This window comes from Gymnogyps californianus, chromosome 7, assembly GCF_018139145.2.
Source record: "Gymnogyps californianus isolate 813 chromosome 7, ASM1813914v2, whole genome shotgun sequence".
NCBI lineage: Eukaryota > Metazoa > Chordata > Aves > Accipitriformes > Cathartidae > Gymnogyps > Gymnogyps californianus.
In genome coordinates this window covers 44,373,009-44,392,886 of record NC_059477.1, presented here as the reverse complement: position 1 = coordinate 44,392,886, position 19,878 = coordinate 44,373,009, and the positions used below count along the sequence as shown (strand labels likewise).

The following is a 19,878-nucleotide window of genomic DNA, read 5'->3' as shown; positions in this document are numbered from 1 at the left end:
GCTGTTGTTGTCCAGGATAACAGTGACAATATTTTGCAAGTAGCTACCAGTCAGTTAAGGAACATTGGAGAATAAACAGTCTTCTTCATAGGAGCAGCACTATTTTAATTTTTCTTACTTATTCAAGGTGTAACGAAATCATTGATTGCACATACTACTAATCACCACCTCCTGTGATCACAATTTAATCTTTAATCAACACATAAAGTTATTTACATTTTATGGATGGATGAAATGAAGCAGACATTCATGTTAAACGGTAACACTAATTCTGGGTAACCCACCTGGGATCCCTCTATTTAAGACGGAGTGTGTTTCATATGTTTGTAATAGATTTCCACTGTAGTCATGTGGAAAGCACACTATAAAAAGAAGCCTCATTGACAATAAAAACGTTTTTGAGCAACACCTTTCAAAGTCTATTTGGACTCCTTGACTACAATTTTAGTGGCATATTCATCTGCAATCACTACCTTAAAAAAAAAACAGTCCCAGCAGAATTAAATTCAGAGCAAGAAGTCAGCTGAGCTACCCAACTAATTAGCAGCAGTAAGAGAGGAGTATCCTCTGGACTGGGCAGGACCAACTATTTCTGTTGTCGTTTGCTGACAGTATAAGCAGGCAAGGTTCAAGGATACTTCCTGTACTTGTATTTACAATTGCTCCACCCCATTATTAAGCTTGGCCCCTCAAGACCCTACTACTACCAGTCCATGCTCAGTCTCATCACTTTTCAGCCACATATCCCATTCTACCAACCTTAAACCCCATATTCAAACCACTGCATTCTCTGCACCTGGACTCCTCCCTTGTATCTGCACTCTCATCCCAGAGGTTCAACTCCAGTCAGGTATTTCCTTCACGCATCCTCCCCAAGCCCAAAGGGGTTCGCACAGACAGACTGTTTTCACTTGGTTCTTCCTATTGTCTGGATCCCAGCAGAGGAGCTGAATTTCCTTACAGAAAGAAATGCAAGAAAAAAAAATATTTTTTCCACTGCATGGAAATCTTTCCCAGGACTTTCTGAAGTTTCTTACTATGCAGCAAGCCTAAGGCATACATTCAGCATGGAATACCTCAGCCTAAATTAAAACAAAAACCATGCCTTTCAGTTGTGACCTGCTTTCTTAGGATCATGTTCACTTCAGCTTTGCTATCATTAAATAAAAAAAAAAAAAAAAAAAAAAAAAAAAAAAAAAAAAAAAAAAAAAAAAAAAAGAAAAGAGGGCTGACAGTTTCCAGTACTTCAGTCAAAATTCACACAGTAAGTGAAGCTGTCAGACTTCTTGGCATTGAGTCATTACTGTACACTAGTAAAACCAGGTTAGACAGAAGCAATGATATTTTAATAAATCCCGAGTACATTTAGTAACTTCTTATAAAGTATTTTATTGTCAGTAACAGAAATACAGTAAAATACAAGGCACACAGCTTTTGATCATTTTACCACAGCGTGCGAAGTGCTATTTAGAATAGAAACTCACTTTTAAGTAAACATGAGTATTTTAATGAGTATCTTAACATTTCCGTGGCTGTTGAATAATGTAAATTCTTTTAGGCAGTATGAACTTCTCCAAGGCAGGCTGTGGCTTTTGGTGAGCCACTTGTAATGCTCCTGCATGAATTTTGTGGCTCATCTGTAACATTAAAGGGGGGGAAAAAAGTTGTGATAGAATACAGCGTTTCTGCTATTCTCTTCCTAAATTCGATCATATGAAAGTAGTTTAAAAATGGTAGTAAAATCTAACTCCACAAAAAGTTCAAATGATCAATACATAAAACTTATAGTGACTCTGTACATTTAATTATAATTTCTGTTTTCAAAGTGATATTAGCCTGACTACCTTCAGTGAACTAACGATTTTTTTTTTTACTCCCTTTTTTTAGTATTTCATAGAATGAGCTGTCAAGATAAGGAAAGCAGAGCAAATAATCAGTATGCCAGAGTTAACAGTAAGTTGCTTCAAATTCTTATTTTCCCAGATTCAAATCATCATCATTACAGTATCTAATTATCACTTGCTAAACTACTGAGGAAGCTTCAGGTATGAGATTCTGGAAACCAACAGGAAAAGGAGATGGTAAGTCAGAACAGAGGAGATGGGACAAGTGGAAGAAAAACAGGATGAGTTCTATCTGTTCTCCTTAAACAAGTCTAAGCAAAAATTCAAGATCTACATACTAAAGCTATAATCACATCTGTTGATGGAAGGCTTATGTTGAAATGATGCAACTGATGTTTTACCAAGCTCCATGGATGAGGAACTCTTGTATGCTTCAGAATCTAAAGACTGCAAGTGTATGAAAAATAGATGATAACTGTCAGACCTTCAGATTAGCATGCAAATTAAAAAGCTGCTTGTTAAATCAGCTCTTGCAAAGCGTAGGTCTAAGAGTCTGCATCAACAGCCTCGCAAGGGATACTGGACAGTAGTTGTAAGCATAATGACGAATAGAAGGGTCCATCAACAGCTTTGCGACACAAAATTTTAAATGATCTCATAGTACTTCCAAGTTGGAAAGTTCGAAGTTGGACCCGTCCAGAAGTTAAAGCTATTTCCACAGTGGGATAAAGAACAGAAGATTAGGTTTTGTTCTGGGTTGTAATCCCAGCTCTGCCACAAACTTGCTATGTTACTGATAATTCTGCCCCACATTTCAATAAATCTAAATCAACATACCACTTTAAAAAAAGTACACACCTTAATATCTTGCTGTACTTTTCTGTAACAGGTATACATAACTACCCTGGGGCTACTTAGTGTTAAATAGGAATGGAATCAAACATAGCAGAACAAGGAGGAAGGCTAGTTACTTTTTAGCCATCTAGTATTTTAGCTACAAAACCACTAAAGAAATAGATCATCTCAAGAATATTTAGTGGTAGTGACAAACCTACAAATGTCAGATGACAGCAGTTTAAGGAAAATTCACTTTTTGATTTTTTTTTTTTTTAAATGTTTAGCTTTATGGAGAAGCCCTGACAAACATGTATCTTGTTCTTCCAGATGTACTTACTTTGCTCAGCACTTCTGCTAGCAAGACACCCATGTTCTGAGTTTTTGAAAAACTGGCAATAGCACTGTAAAGCAAAAGAAAACGGTATTTAGCATTTCCATCTCACAGAAACACTTGTCACTTTCATTTTCCAGACATAATACAAAACATTTTGTAACAGAAATTCAGGTTTTGGAGCTAAATCCTTTAATCACATTAAAGACTATATGATATTAAAAAAAGGTATGCTGCCTCAGAATAGAACAATGCAAATTCTGTGTTGCAGGCTGCTTTATTTAGATATAGTTTTATACAAAAATCTATATATAAAATATCCTTAAATATCTCAAAAGGGATTTTTTTGTTTTGTACACTGTGGAGTAGCTTCACAGAAGCTGAGCGCTGATATCCAGAACTACAAAATTTGACTTTGTAATTTTCTTGATTCCAATCTAGACCCATGAAAAAAATTCACCCTCTGCTTTTGGGGAGTGTTTCCTTTGACAGCAGCAATTTGTCAAGCAAGAACTTTTTGCGCGAGATTATCCCATTAACTTCTTCATATTCCAATGAGGAACAGCCACGTTACCAATATTCCACAAGTAAACAATAATTTAGTTCAGCAACAGGAAGAACTGTGGATTGCACATTCTTCTGATGACACCACCATTTGCAGTGACACCTCTGTAGCTTAAAATGGAGTCAAGAAAAATCGTTATTACCCTTACACATGGAACCAGATACCTTAAATGTGGCTCTTGAAAAAGCAGATACTGCTTTAGTTAAGTTAATGATTCTGTGGATCAGGCAAAACACACTTCCTACTGAAATTTCAATTTAGGAATTGATACAGTTTGCTATACTGACAAATATAAGTTACGCAAGATCTGTTTATGCCATCAGATAACTATGACTATGGAAAAGACAGCAGCACAATTACACCCAGACAACTGGCAATCAATGAAAATAAAAACCTTCTAACTCCAGAAAAAACACAAACAAAAACCCCAAGTCAAGTTATTAAACAACAACAAAAACCCAAGAACACAACAAACTGAATCGTTTCTCTTAAATAATGAGGTATAGCCAAATGTAATGTATTGTCAGAAAACTGTCAGGCAGGCATCTAGTTATTAACATGATGCATTCAATTCTATATGCCGTATATTACATGACAACTTTAGAGCAAGTATGTTTGTTTTTTTGGTTTTTTTTTTTTTTAAGAACTAAATCTCAAAGCTCAGCTCCTGCCAAGACCAATCTCAGCTCCGAGGAGCCACTTTAAGCTATGACAGTGACTTTGAGCCTCTCAGATAACCTCATCTGAATCAGAAACTTAGAGGCAAGGAGTCTGTATATGATAGCTACTAAACTACTTTACAAAGTTCTCTGTGACTTCTGTGATTGCAACCTGACAATAAAATCCATCATCCCCACAAGGTATGTATACTGTATTGAGTAACCACTGATTCTGGCGGAGAGAACTAGTAAACACGAAAGAAGTCAGTGTTACTGCCTCAGCTTTGTTCCAAAAAATTTTATTTTAGGTTAGTGTCCTCCAAGCCAGTGAGGAGAAAAAAAACCACACAAACAAAAACCTACAGCAGTGATTTCTGTAGCCTGCCAAGAAATAGTGTCAATATGTCAGTGTTAAATATGGCTAAACCCAGTTAATTTAAAAGTTACCCAGCTGATTACGACATTTTAGAGGAAAAAAATAAAATCACATCTTGGTCCAAAAACTGAGTTCAGCTGTCAGTCTAGTCACAAGCATCCCTTTTAACTCCTGGCAAAATAATATATTTCACGACGACGTTACTAGATTACAGTACTTTGTAGTGACTGTCAGACACTCTGCTACTATGATTGCAATGTACACACAGACATTCAACTAACAAGGAAGCCTTCTTGACAGCAGCTAAAGATATTCAGAAACACCAGAGGTAAATCTGTTTATCAAAAGTAATACAGGGAACTTGTATCTCAGTGTGGGAAAAAAAAGTGGGAATCAGAACAAAGTCACCCGGACCACTTACCTATCCTGTCTAATCCAGGCTTTTTAAATGGTTACCTGGGTACTACAGCAACTCCATAGTATAGGTAGCGCCCTTCTTATAAGTAAAAAGTAACTGATGTCCCTAAATCTTAAGAGATACAACAGAACACTTAATCTGGTTTTGTTTCAGTTTATTTTTATGCATAAAACTAGTCCCAAATTGGGACCACAAGAGAGGCATCTACATGCAGATAGAAATCAGAGCCCACTCCTACAGGTAAAAATATTTGCTTACAAGTGCTTTTTCATAGCAAGATGACAAAGTCACTTTTAAAGCAACAACAGATGCGTTTCCTACCCATACCTAATAAAGTAATGCTCAACAGTTTCCAAGGGAAGAATGAATTCCAGGCCGTCCTCATTCTAAAGGGAACGAAACCCTCATCTCCTGCTCTCAAGTGTCTACAAGGTCAGACTGTGCTCCCCTCTTGGAGCTGGGCCACTGAGCAGCAAAAATTTCATGTTTTAGAGGGCTAGGAAAAAAGTGTACACTAGGTGCAGGAGCACTCATTAGAGAAGGATATCAAAGTTCCAGTCTCAACTTACACATTATTTTGAACACTGACAAAAGGGATAAAGGTATTAAATGCACACAAGTTACAATGCTGAGTAGAATTTTAGAGCCACCTCCCCAAGCACAGTACTTTAACCATTACATTTTGTCTTATCCCCACAAATCTCAAGTCTTTTTCTATGAGTCTTTTTTTCTATGAAACTTCAACAGGAAGCATCTAGCTCACCGGTGAAGGCAAGTGACATAGTAAGATATGTAGCATTTTTAGCTGACAACAGGCTAAAATTCAGGTCTTCCATTTCCTCACAAATAACCTAATCATCATATGGAGAAGGATATGTACACCGCTTCCTTGCATAGCAAGGTCATAACTATCAGGACACAGCAGATTGGTTCCAAGAGCAAATCACTGGATCAGGCCCCTTTGAACAAAATCTTAGCGTCACGTTGATTGGTTTCTGAACATCACAGCAATTACGAGGGGTGCAGGTACTCTGCAGTAACTATGCAGTTCTAGATAGGCCCCAAAAGAACAGCAGACTTTAAGGGAACTTTTTGTGCAAAAAAAGAATGTGGTGAGACAAGGAGCATCCAAACTGGGTGGCCACTGAGAAGGTTTAAAATTGCAACAGAAGCAAAAACGTGAGTGTCTAAATCCTGTTTAGGCACTGTGCTCCATTTAGGATTTGGACTCTAATGCAATTTCAGGAACACCACAAGTCATTAAAATTTTACCCTCTTATCCTTATATTGGTCAACTTAACTTTTTGTTAAGTGATATTTAAGAAAAGTGCATGTATTTTAGAAAAACATTCAGTCTTTGTTTGAAAAAGCTGTAAGAAAATACTTGTTTTGATGACCACTTCAACCAGTCACTGCTACCTTATTCAAAAGTAGAAGCAGGCCTTCATTTTGGGGCAAAATAGCTTAAGTAATCTTATGAAGTAGAAAACAGAAAAAGCCAAATTAGATTTCAGACTGAAATAGGAGATATAGCCTATACAGGAGATAATAGACTCTTTGTGGGGGATGGGAGATGTGGGTTTAATTTCCTTCAGAATGAGGACAGCCTAAAATTCATTCTTATTTCACTGGAAACTGTTTGACCATTACTTTGTCAAGTGCAGGTAGGCAACACATTGTTTTAATTTCTGTTACATAACACATGATGATAGAGAAGAGATTCAGCCTTTGTCTTTCATTGCAAGGCATTGTTCTTAGGTTTTGAAGTTTTTTTTTTTGTTGGGTTGTTGTTGTTTTGTTGGTTTTTTTTTTAAGTTGATGATTACCTCAAAGTTGCCTTTTATCTATAAATTGCACAAGTTAATTTAAGAATTAAACTCTTCAGAGATTAAGAGTTGTCTTTGTTTTCAACCTTTAGCCCATTACCTCTGAACTTTAACTATGGGGCAGGGGGAACAAGCCCTGCAGTGCAATACCTTGTCTTTTCTTTTCCTGGAGGTTTAGCATTTTTCTCAACAGGTCCATTTTCTTGCTTTTTAGACACTCTCATACCTCCAGCTTTGACTGCAAAAAGAAAATACAATTTATGTAAAAATATCGACAGAATCACATACTACATTATGTACACTTGGAGAAGAAAAAAACACTTATATGCCAGATAATTGTTAACAAGAAATCATCTTTCAATATTTAACTCTATGCTTCACTTTTAAACACACACATACACAGAAGCAAGCCAGAGAGATCCAACAAAGACTCTGAACTTCTGTGTCATGGCATACTCAAGTCAACTTCCAAATACTATAATCAAGAAGTCAGAGGGGTTTTGGTCACTGCTAACTATATTAAATCTTAACACCTTATTATGTTAATATGCATTCTTCCCCCATAAGTCTCAGAGGTAATAGTTTCCATTTTAAATTTAAAAAAGCAAACCAAACCAACCGACCTCTCAACACTTTCAGGTTCACAGTTTTCAAATGTCACTAAAGGTTTCATGATTTGCTCAAGGTATTCTAGAATAAACCTAACAATGCAGATAAGAACCAGCTGCATACTTATCTTGTACTTGTGTTCTAACATGTTTAATTATATTTTATTAAGATATCTGCCAATCACAAAACCAATTAGCCCTAATTAAGCTACAGACAACCTAACAATAACAATTTAAGTTCCGAGACATGTCAGCAAATTCAATTCTGAACAAAGAACGTGTAAAGTTATCTAAAACATCTTGTTGAAAGAAATACTTTCTCCTTGTTCATGAGGGTTTTTTAAGTTTTAAAACTGTGAGAGTAAGAAAGAACAAACTTAGTATGCATTTATCATTATTTTGAAGAAGTTGCTTCATCTTACAGCAAGGTTTCTATTCTTACCATGAAGAATCAAGACCAGAGTTTTCAAACTCAAATATTTGGGGGCAGGAGTAAATAGGGAATGGAGAAAAGTTTTAAGAATCACTCAGCTAAATACCATGACAAATGTATTTGGCCATTTTCGGGGGAGCAGATGTGTCCATCTGTACCTAACACCCATTTTCTACCAAATCTGACTACTCACCTTGTGTTTCCTGCTTGCAGGTTTAGTTTTAGAAACAAGAATTCTCCTTCAGTCATGTCCAAAGCAGCCTTACAGTGCTGGAGTTCTGCAATATCTAGACTTGGCTTTTCTTTTCTTTGTAAAATTACATACATACAGTTAGTTATACTCCTGTATAAGGTGCAAATTAATCGCCTAGCCATCTTACAGCTGCAAATACACTAGAGACCTAGACTGAACCAAATTCTTTTGGGAGTTTTAACTGCAAAATGAAAAGTCTCCTCTGAAATGCAAGTGTCAACCATTTCCAATTATCTACCAGTAAAGAGAATCAAGATTCTAAATACCCTCAGCTCACAAGGTGTGAAACTCTTCCTTGTCTTTGTAAGTGGGAGATAACATGAGATGCATCTTGAAACAAGAACGATAAAGAATTTAAAAAATAAACAAACAAACCACAAAACAAAACACAAAAACCCCTGGAATATTTCAAGATCTTAGACTGACGTCTTCTTGACATCCCATTCCCTTTATAACAAATTCATCCAGAACACCAATGCAAGTTATCCCAAGTATTCTTCCACAGCTTGTTAGGTGCTTAGATTTTTTTGGCTTTTTAGGAATGAGTCAAACTGCAAATGGGAACCCAACTAAAATTTTGGAAGTAGATAAAAAAACCATAACTGAATCTAGATCCACGACTTTTGGTTTGGGACCTTCACTAAGCACACACACGCAGGATTGACGATTTCTAGATACAAGCATGTCTTATAGTTTTAATTTAGCAGGGTGAAGAGATCCAGACACACAGGGAAGCAAAGACATTTTAACACTATGAAGCTTTACAAAAAGCACAAGGAGGAGCTGGGGTGTTGGGGGGGTGGGCGGGAAGGAGAGAGATACCCAAAGTGGGAAAAGATATTTAAACACTAAGCAGCCAATCAGGAATTGTCTCTACTACCAACAAGCCCACAGAAGAAAGTTACTTATAATGATGAGAAATAATGCAGGACTTATTTCAATCTTTTCACTGACTTGAAAATAGCTGCTAGTAGCAGCTGTCAAACCTGCTCATACACATCCCTGGCAGTGGAATAGTTGAATATGGATGCTTCTGGAATGCACCAGAAAGCTGTTTTGTGATTTGTTTTTTTCAAAGCAACTAAGAGAAATGTCAAAGTTTTAATACACAGTTCAATTTTTTGATTTTTCTAAGTGCCCTGTAAGCCATGTAATCTAACAGTTAAGAGTTAAGAACTAAGTGCCAAAATCTTTCCATATTTAAAACACCATGTATTTTTAAAGAAAGAGAGGAAGAAAGGAAGGAAGGAGGAATATCCCCCTTCTTCCTCCTCCCCTCCCCCCCCCAAAAAACCAAACCAAAAAAACCAAACCCAAAAATCCAAACTGAAAACAAAGGTACTGAGCTCTGTTGAATCCCGAGGTTACTTATGGATACTATGGTCAGAAGAAAGGTGTCCACCTTCAACCTGCTTTGTTCACTAAGTGCATAGTTGAAACAACTTATGCCTGCCATCCCTACTCCTCTGCCAGAGGTGGTCACCTCCACTGCAGTGACAGATAAGCCTCACCAGAATGCCGTTTACTGTCATGCAAACTAAGAAAAACCGCACTAGGTCACTGACTGTAGGGGTTTAAATGCCCTTTCAGGTGCAACTCAACCATCCGTGCCACACAGAGACACAAAAATCCAGGAAAGGACTAGAGTGAAGGTGAAAAAAACTACTTACAAATTCTCGTAAAAGCACGCTTAAAAAAAATAAACTTTCAAGAAAACACAACAGATTTTAGGGGTACGATGAGATACAGAAGTTATGCCCTGTGCTCTTCAGGCAATAACTGCTCCTAATAACCCGGGGGGACACGGACATGACACCCTAATTGGCTTAAACTAGGCAGCGACGGTATGACAGTTCTAAAGGCTAAATCTATAGAAGCTCTGTATGTGTACCCAGTGCACGCGGGAAACAAACCAACTACTAATGCTGCCTCTGTGTTTTGAGATACTAGCTCCACACAATTAACGAACAGGCAAGCATAGGAGCTGATTACCGCCTGTACGCATTTACAAACTTTCCAAGAAACCTAGGCATGCATTTAAATACTAAGTATCACATCGTTACAAATCTCCCATTATGTAGAGCAGTGGTTAGAGTACCACGTTGAACGCTCATCAGCCTGTACTCAAAGGCACTGTTTAGTCAGATAAAGACCTCACGATAGGAGACGAGGAATAAAGACTGGAACGCTAAAAAAAAAACCCCAACTTCATTAGAACACTGATACCTGTTTCTCTCCTTATTACTTGATAACACATTCCTGATTAAGAGAGCAGCAGCACCTCAGGCCACCCTGCTCTAACAGATCCAAAGTCAAGCGGTTCAAGTTTAAATTTAATGGAGCGGGGATAGTATCAAACATCGAGGTGTGGTGTCTCTGGATGCAGCGGGAAAGGCTGAGCACAACAGACTGGTCTGCGCGTCTGCGCCAGGGCGGGTTAAGGTGACGCGGACGCTTCAGAAGCGCTCCTCCCGCAGAAGGTCCGGCTCCGCGGGCCCGGCGGCGCCGGGAGAAGGCGACGGGGCGGCCCCGACCGCTCGGCGCCCACCGGTCCCGTCCTCCCGAGCCCTCGCTGCCGGCACCGCCCCGCGGCCCCTCAGGCCTCGGGAGGGGCAGAGCAGCAGCCCGCAGGTGCGGGCGCGCCGGCTGCGGCGGGGCAGCGCGGCCCGTCCCGGCGGCTCCGCGGATGTCGGGCGCTACCAGGAGCCGCGTTTGCCGAGGACGGTCGATTTGGGCGGCCGCGCCCCCTCAGAGAGCCGCCACGCTGCCCGCGGGGCCGTCGCCGCACGGCGGTCCTCGGGCACCGGGGCAGCCGGCTTCCCTCTGCTCGCGGCCGGGCCGCCGGCGGGTGCCGCGGCCCGGGGGGCGCCCGCCCGCGCCGAGGAGAGCGGCCGCCGCGGAGCGGGAGCGTCTCTCACACCGCCTCCCCGCACAGGGAGCCCGGCCCGCCCGGCCCCGGCCCCGGCCCCTACCTGCGGGAGGGCGCCTGCCCAGCGGCGGGAACGGCGAAACGCGCTCCCTTCGCACCATGGCGGGGCCGGGAGCCGCACCGGACGCGCAGCCGACAGCGCCCATGGGCGGCGGGGCGGGGCGGGCGGCGGCGCGTGAGCGCGAGGATGGGCGGGAGCGGCTCCCGCGGAGGCGGCGCTGCGGTGAGGGGCGGGAAGGAGCGGGCCGGGGCAGAGCTGTGGTGACTGGGGCGGCGGCTGAAGCGGCTGGTCGGGTGCTCTGTTCCAGCGGGTTAACGCGGCGTTGAACTCCCTGCAACTCCCGACTGCGGAGGCGGCGCTGAAACAAACGGCGGCTGCGGCGCTGCAGCGTGAGGGCGTCGTGTCAGTCAGGCGAAAAGGAGGAAGGGAGCGACTAAAGGAAGAAAATTAGCTGTACGGGGGGTTGGTATTAGATTGACTGCTGTCCCGTCTCGCTCTGGTGGAAACCTCCATCGCCTTAGTCAGCCTGCATCCAGGTCGCCCTGTCTTTGTTCCTTTTTCTTTGTTTTGTCGTGGTTATTCATCATAGACTTTTAAAATTACTGCTGTAGACTCGAAGTTTCATTCAGCATATTTTACTTTCGGTGGTATTTTGCTTAGAATTTTTCTCACTTGTATGTGTCCCAAGTTTTTTATTGTTGTTTTTGGAATTTTATCATTGCTTTTGTTGATTTGTTGTTTTGTTAAAATTTTTAGCTGGGTTTCCTACAGAATCCAAGGTTATGCATTCAGCTCGTGTGTTTTGATGTATTCCTTCCTGTGACTGAGAACTTTTGAACCCCATGGGTGCTCTTGGCCACATTTGACAGAAGGCTAGAGATTGCAGATTTGGTTCCGTGCTCTAAATGTAGTGAAAAATCAATTTCTGGGTAGAGAAGTACCTCAGCTGCTAGTACCTCAGTTGAGGGAAAGGCTCTAGTAGGAGTTCACACCTTGGCGGACAGCAGAGAATCTCACTGCTAAAGGACATCTCGTTTGGAGTTCCCATCCCCTCAGAACCAGAGACGGTCACCTACTGGCTGTGTATTCCATGGAAACATCCTCTAATACATATGTAGGTCATTTTCCACAAAATGCATATGTAGATGAATTTATTATTCTTATCTGGAATGGCCCAAATGAGAGTCTTGGGCAAGTCCGTTCAGCCACTATCTTTTCTGTTACGTTGGTGTACTGGGATTAGACAGGACTGTTGCCAGCAGTTTGTAATGCAGTGTGAAGCTGTGGAAGCTGGAGCGTATCCAGAAACACCCAGCTTCAGTCCTGTTAGTCACTGCTACACCTGTGTGGGAAAACAGGGGCTGCCCCTCTGTAGAGCTGGGTTCAGAATTCTACCTCTGTATGTAGCATAAGGAGTTGTCCCAAACTTGCATTTGGCCTACCAATGAGGTCAGAAGCAGCCTATTCAACTGAAAAACATCACAGTTCACTTTTGAAAGCCTAAATATGATTTAACTAAATAGGGCTTTAGTTAAGCAGCAAAGACTGTAATCCTTGAGTAATTTAAGCAACCCCCTCTGCATTTCAGTGTACAAAACCTACTTAAGTATTCATTATTGCTCTGTGTGCTTAAAGAAGAAAACTTAGTAAGAGTATGTTGGCAACAATACAAAAAGGGCATGGTGATACTCACAAGCTTTTATTCTTAATATATGAGAAAGAATCCATTAAAATAATAGACAGTTTCAAAATACTCTATAGCATAGCATCCAAAATACACATGCAGCATACCGGTGAGTTACATGTACTCTGAAATCAAGCCGGAATAGTTAGCTGCTAGATACAGATACTTTCTCTGTTGTGAGTTGTGTACATATGTCCTGGTTTCAGCTGGGACAGAGTTAATTCTTTTCTTAGTAGCTGGTACAGTGCTGTGGTTTGGATTTAGTGTGAGAATGATGTTGAGAACACACTGATGTTTTAGTTGTTGCTAAGTAGCGTCGCTTATCTTAAGCCAAGGAGTTTTCAGTTTCCCATGCTCTGCCAGCAAGCAGGTGTGCAAGAAGCTGGGAGGGAGCATGGCTGGGGCAGCTGACCCGAGCTAGCCAAAGGGGTATTCCATACCATGGAACGTCATGCCCAGTATATAAACTGGGGGAGTTGGCTGGGAGGGGTGGATCGCGGCTCTGGCATCGGTCAGCGGGTGGTGAGCAATTGCATTGTGCATCACTGGGTCTCCCCATCCCCCCCGTCCTTTTTTTTGTTATATTCCTTTTTGTTACTATTATCATTATTATTATTATATTTCATTATTATTATTATTGTTAATATTATATTTTACTTTAGTTATTAAACTGTTCTTATCTCAACCCACGAGTTCTGCCTTCTTTCCCGATTCTCCTCCCCGTCCCACCGGGAGCAGGGGCAGGGGGACAGGGAGTGAGGGAGCAGCTGTGTGGTGCTTGGCTGCTGACTGGGGTTAAACCACGACAACATATCAAAAAACGTTTCAAAAAACCCCTTTGTTTCCAGGCCTGTTATGATTTACTGTCACACTTCAAAAATACAACAATGCAGCCTTTAACAAACCCTTCTAAATTATCTAATGCATAGTAATAAGAAGGAGTTACGCTACTTAACGTGTGTAAAAGTTTCACAGAATTTATTAAAAATACTCACCTGCCATAATGTTTAAATTATCAAGTATTTCGTCACTTCAGCCAAAAGATCCGATTTTGTCATTCAGAAAATCTAGCCTGAATTTCATTTGCTCTTTGAAAAGCTGTGGTATAAAATTAAATCTTTGGCTGTAATGAATTCTCTTTGCCTTCAGTAGCACCATAATTTCACCCTTAATTAATACAGAATCTCCATAAAGTGACTGTGACATTTGTGTTAAACAGATATATTTTCAAAGTGGTAACATCAGTGATAAAATTTTGTACCAATGAAAATGACATTCAAAACGGCAGTGAACTAGGAACATCTATTATTTTTCTTTGTTGCTTAATATATTAAATTCGTATAAATAGTCGTAGTAGGCTTCAGTTAAAAATTTTCCAGCACTGGATGGCACAAGCGGATTTTTCATGTGTGATTTTACATAATTTCCCATGTATAGCTCATTGTAATTATTTTCCTTCTTAAATAAGAAACCAACAACATAGTGACAGAGTGTTAATGATATATGGTGCATTCTGTTTAAATACCGTCATTGACGCTGAAGGCATCTAAACAGCTAGCATGTTTTCTTAAACTGTTTTTATTGCCTCAGATCAATATCAAGGTAGTATGGCTACTGGAATACCCTGCAAAAGTTGAAGAGAAGTACTTGCTGGAAACAACAAAGGACCTGGTTTCAAAGGTAGTGTTCATTAATGTTTTTTGTGATTAGTACCTAATTCTGAAATAACTCTACTGTGTACTATTACTCAGTAAGATTTTCTGAATCCTATCTGTGATTTTTATCCCAGAGTTCTGGTAGTTAATCCTGTTTCATACTGTTTGAAAATAGCATTGTCCAAAATAAATGTCCTATGTAGGAATAGCATCACCCAAGATAAATGTCTGATTATAATAATCTTACAATGAAATATAAGAACTGGAAGTAGATATAACTAATCTGGAATTATTTATTTGATAAACTTCTTCACAGTTTCATTTTCAGTATTTAAATGAAAAATTCCATTAAGGAATTATCTTTTAATGTTTACCATCTACATTGTAAACCATGTTGTGGATGAAGAAACCTTCATCACAAATTTTGGCATTTTCTTGAATCTGTCACTGATTATAATCTTTTGCATTAAGATAATGGTACCTGCAGGTCCCTAGGCATTATGTAAGGTGATGGGCAGGTAAAGTAGAAGTTAGTTCCTGCTCGATTCTTACTCTGTCCCTAACCAGACGAGTCAAAAAAGGTGTGTATGTGTTTGTGTGCCTGTGTGTGCTGGGGAGGGAGAATAGAAAGCAATATTAGAGTACGACCAACACTTGCTATTTTATTGTGTTGCAATACTCGGTGGCTTAAAAAGAAGCTACGAAAGCAATGCTCGCAGTTCCCTGACTCATGCAAGAATAACCCCTGCCTGAGTCAGAGAGCAAAATCTGTATATATTGTGATGAGATTGTTAATTTTATCTGCAAGCAGTTGCTGAAACCATAACACATAATGCTAAAGAGATTTTTCTAGAATGCTGTAAACGTGTTCTCATTTGCTGTGCCAAAGCATTTCATCACAAAAATTAGCTCTTTCAGAGACTCTGAAAGCAAAACATGAAAGAAGAAAAAATCGTTAGTCTCATGATTTATTTGGGATTATCTTATTCTTGGATGTCAAAAATTAAAAACCAAAGGGGAGAGAGAATGTAAAAATAGGATGTGATTAAGTGGAATCAGAGGAAGGGGGTAATGAAGTAGAAAAAGTAGAAGATAACATGGAGTAAGAGAACAGTAGGGATTTACAGCATGACAGCTACCTTATGGATGACTACTGTTGGCTTGGATTTTTAGAGCAGAAAAAGTTAAAGGACATCCAGTCTAAACCAGATCTATTTGATATTTTAGTTCTGTATGTGCGAGGCAGGAAATAGCTTTGAAATGCAGCAATTTCCTCCGTAGAAAAGCAACTTACTTTGCAAATATTAAAGTCAATAGTACTGCATGTCTCTGCCAATAAGTATTTAGCTTGAAATGGATGATGACAATTTTGATTGGGGAAAGAAATTCTTTCAGATAAAACGATCTGAAGGAGAGATAACAAAAGAAACTTTTTCTGAAGTATTTGTTCAGTAGTAAGGGGTTTTCATATTAATGTTACTCTGCCTCAGCAGAGAAATATTAATTTTTCAGTTTATTTACATGAACTTGGGTGTGGTACCCTCCTCATATCAGAGCTGAATGATTCAGGAGCTTTGCCTTAAGATAATACAGCATTTATTTTCTCTGCATCTGCTAACAGCAATGACGAACCAAAGTCGGTATCTCTTTACACTGGTTAGGTATCAGAAGTTTCTTTTTTCTATTTGCATGCTAGTCACTATTAGATATTGTCCACAGGTTTCAGTCCTAGAAGTTCAAGCATGCAATAGCAAACTTATTAAATCTATATCGTTCCTTCTGCCAGCAGCAGCGTGGTTCTCAGGCAGACATTGCAAAAGAGCTATGAACTTACGTATTTCATTATTGACATGTTTTGGAAGGTTGTGGTGGTGATTCCCATCCATGGTGCTTTCATTTCAAATTTAAGGCTCCATTAGAGCTTATCTACTCAGATCAGACATAACCCTCACCAGTGGATACTTTTTGTAAACAGCTGTTATTTTAATGTGCTGACACAGCCTACTTTACTTTTTTGGGAGTGGACCTAGAATTCACATAGGAAAATGAGGTATCATGGAGATGCTGCTGAATCTGCTAGCAGGACAAGGAAGAAATAGATGTGAAGAAAAGCAAGAGTGAGAAAATTAAAATAAATAAAGCATGGAGAGCAGAAGAATCTGGAAAACCCATGTGAGCCTGCTTACCTTGCTGCAGCTTGCATCTCCTGCATGCAGGTTCAGTGTCAAACTCTTCTCCATTACTCTGTTCCCTCACAGTACCCTCAATTCAAACTTGGAGTTTGGCAGTTGGACTGTTGGGATACTTTTGGTAGTGTGACAACTAATAATTATATATATTGGCTTCACGTTTCTGCTTAAAACAGTAGCTGTGTTAGTGAGGTAACCATCCTTACCCGTTGTCTATGAGCATACTTCAGTGTTGAAACCTAGTCCTTGTGGCTTTAGTTAAAAACAAAACAATATTCCTACTAAGGCATAAAAACCATAGCAGTTCTCATCCATGCTTCCTGCAATATCTTCCACAGCCTCTATAAAACTGATTGAAAGAAGGCAATTCTGAACAGATTTAGATTTGCATCTGTTGGTTTGAATGTTTAAGCTTGGATTTTCAGAGAGTTGTCTAAAACACAGCTCCCTCACTGCCTTGAAAATCCAGACTTTAGGTCATCTAGTAAGAGTCTATGCTTTTAATGCTAAAACCATAGCGGCAAACTGAGCCATTGACCCATGCTAAATTAGTCCCATAGTATGGAAATGTAAGTGCAAAAATGAAAACCACATTGTGCAATCTGATAATGAGTGTGAATCATGAAATATATGGAACATAAAAGAAACTCATTTTTACCATACATATTGGAGAGGTGATGGTTCATAATTTACCACATAAGGCAGTCATGTAATACAGATTTGGTGTGCAGCCTAAAGCATTAATAATAAAAAAGTTTAGTGCCATTGCACATCTGTTCCCAAAATTCTTGTGAAAATCGTGGGAACTTGGTTTAAACAAGAAATAGTTGATGTTGTGGATTTCTTACGATATTAAATATAATTCACCATTTCTTTTTAGTTTTTCATCCACCCTCTTTCTCTTTACTTCAGTACCTCTGTCACTTGTTATATATTTAAACCAGAAGCTGTTGTGAATGGAAATCATATCTGCATCGTACTTATCAGAGTACCTTGTTCTTGACAGGTAGCCCTTGGCACTATTAAAATACCACAACATCAGCATGGATTTGTAAATCTGATTTTATTTAATGCTTTAATTTATTTAGATTTTTTTCTGTTGGAAATTATTAGACTGGTTTGTCTGGGTGGGAGGAATGAGTGAGAGAATCATTCTTCTGTGACCATGGGATAGTGTAGTTGAAATCTCTTCCTTTTCCTGCCATTCTCAGTCCTATTTCCCTTGAAGTCCCAATCACATAAATATCAGACTTCAGAGATGTTCATCTGGTGCTGGGGATAGATTTCTTTTAATAGTAGTAGTCTGTGAATGACTGAATTAGGAATGGAATTTATATTGTAATGGTTCTATGTATTTTTCGAATGTGTTTTTTTTTCATAATGGAGGCAGATGTGGGAAAGCCTGGGGGCAGACACAGAATTTTAACTGTGATAAAGAGACAATAGTCATATGAAATTTTTTTGAGCGGTGCTCTCAGTGCTCTGGAACTCTTTCACCTTTCATGACAATTCCTCCTTTAGAATCTACATTCTACAGGCAAGTTATTACCTGATTGCAAAGTTTGAAAAGTCACTTGGCACAATCAAGAATCAACATGTTTCCAAGCAGACTGATTATTTGATCTAATCTAGCTAATAGCTATTAGCATAATTATACACCAGGCATAGTCCACATCTAAAACAAGCACTTCAGCACATAGGCATATGGAATATCTTCCTCATGTATCATGTTTTAATTCATACCTCTGTGTTGTTAAATCTGTTGCTCCTGACTCTGCAGTATTTTTCCTTATGCACCTTATCTCCAGTATTGCTCATTTTCAAATGTCAGAATTACTAATTTGTGGCTACTGATATAAACTGATACTGATTTTATGCCTGGTAATTGAATGGTGAAATACTATTGCTATTTTCTTAAGCTCAGTTACAGATAGGCAATAGATTTTTCAATTGAGTCAATATAGCTATTTTTAGATGCTGCAGGAGCATGATGGAGACAACAAATATTCTGGTGCAGGTATATGACTTATTTTTTATTAATACATGCTTTAAAAATTTTTTTTTTTCCTCTGTTCTAGGTTTTTATTGTCTGTTTGTAGTCGTTCAGCATAAGTTAATAATGTTGCAAAGAACATTATTGTTAAGTATCTAAAGCATGGAGAAGACCAATTAGTGAAGGCAGCCATATGTTCAGTGATTTTTATATTGATATAATTGTTCACTAGTGCATGTATTATGCACCTGACAAAATCTGTAGGAAGTCTGGCTTCACATCTGTAAAGCTTACCTGTTTCTTCTAGGAAACCTGAGAAGTTCAAGTCCTGGTTCTGATCTGGATGCCAGTTGTTTCACAGACTACAAGAGAAGAAAGAAGTGTCCAGGCACTGTACGATAGTGCTGGAAGGTAAAGGGTAATATCATTAAGGAGAAGATATACCTTACTGGCTGATTTTTGGTTATAGAATCAAACTTTTTTGACAGAATGACTAGAAGGATATACCTTTGTCATCATGTGTTTTATTCACCTGAGTGTCCTTGTTAAAAAAAAATATTACTGGGTAGTGGAATAAGTGAATCAATTCTAAAGAATTAAATTGCAACACACTGAGCTGTATGGAAGCCCTTACACAAATTTCACTATTTCTGTCATATCATAACAGTAATACTTGTTTCCTCAAAGGTTAAACATGAGAATTCACTGTATTTTGTTGCTCTTGATCATGGCTTTGGAACTTCACCCTCAGAAAACAGCTTAATGGTGGGAAACAAAGTAGAGCAAAATATTTTTTAGTATCTTGCAGGTTTTACATGTCATGTGATATTGAACTCCTTGGAGCTATCCAACTGCAAATTACTTGTCATCGTATCTATTTTTCTGAACAAGTATACAAAAGCAACTTTTGTATTAGAGTGACTAGCCACTAGAGGGCACGTGATATTCAGCAATCGAGTGGTAATTCTTTACCATACATAACTGCATACCGGACCTAGGTGTAAACAAGAAATTTACCTTTTTCATGGTGGGTAGAAACTGATTCACATTTTCCAGTAATTGCCATTGGAATAGCAGCTTTCTGAAACACTAGTGATTACAGGATACTCCTAGGAAGCACATCAATAAACTGGAAAATGGAGGGAGAGAACTGTGAATTGCCCCTGCTCTTGTTTGGCTGGTTATGGTTTATAGCAGGATTGGGACAACATTGTAGTTGCACAGTGCTAAAATGTAATTGCTGTATTTACATAGAGGAATAAAAATTAAAGTTAAAC

At 39.2% G+C, this 19,878-nt stretch overlaps 1 protein-coding gene and 1 long non-coding RNA gene across 2 annotated transcripts; one reads left to right on the top strand and one right to left on the bottom strand.

Moving 5' to 3' along the window:
• Window positions 1-1,346: 1,346 nt before the first annotated feature.
• On the bottom strand, window positions 1,347-11,222 carry DAPL1 (death associated protein like 1). The gene is made up of 4 exons (XM_050899499.1): window positions 11,123-11,222; window positions 7,007-7,094; window positions 3,019-3,082; window positions 1,347-1,637 (listed from the first exon to the last, which is right to left on the bottom strand). Exons 1-4 carry the CDS (start codon window positions 11,178-11,180, stop codon window positions 1,518-1,520), a joined length of 330 nt encoding a protein of 109 aa, XP_050755456.1. The 5' UTR covers window positions 11,181-11,222; the 3' UTR covers window positions 1,347-1,517.
• Window positions 11,223-11,568: 346 nt separating this feature from the next.
• LOC127018127 (uncharacterized) lies at window positions 11,569-19,008 on the top strand. Its single transcript, XR_007766719.1, has 3 exons — window positions 11,569-11,616; window positions 14,355-14,444; window positions 18,909-19,008. It is a non-coding gene; the product is annotated as an uncharacterized LOC127018127 (long non-coding RNA).
• Window positions 19,009-19,878: the final 870 nt, after the last annotated feature.

Coding starts and splice junctions, on each gene's coding strand:
- DAPL1 (XM_050899499.1), bottom strand. CDS start 11,180: ATGGTGCGAAGGGAGCGCGTTTCGCCGTTCCCGCCGCTGGGCAGGCGC. Junction 3,083..7,006: donor CCAGGAAAAGAAAAGACAAG/GTATTGCACTGC, acceptor TTTGCTTTACAG/TGCTATTGCCAGTTTTTCAA. Junction 1,638..3,018: donor TAGCAGAAGTGCTGAGCAAA/GTAAGTACATCT, acceptor TTAATGTTACAG/ATGAGCCACAAAATTCATGC.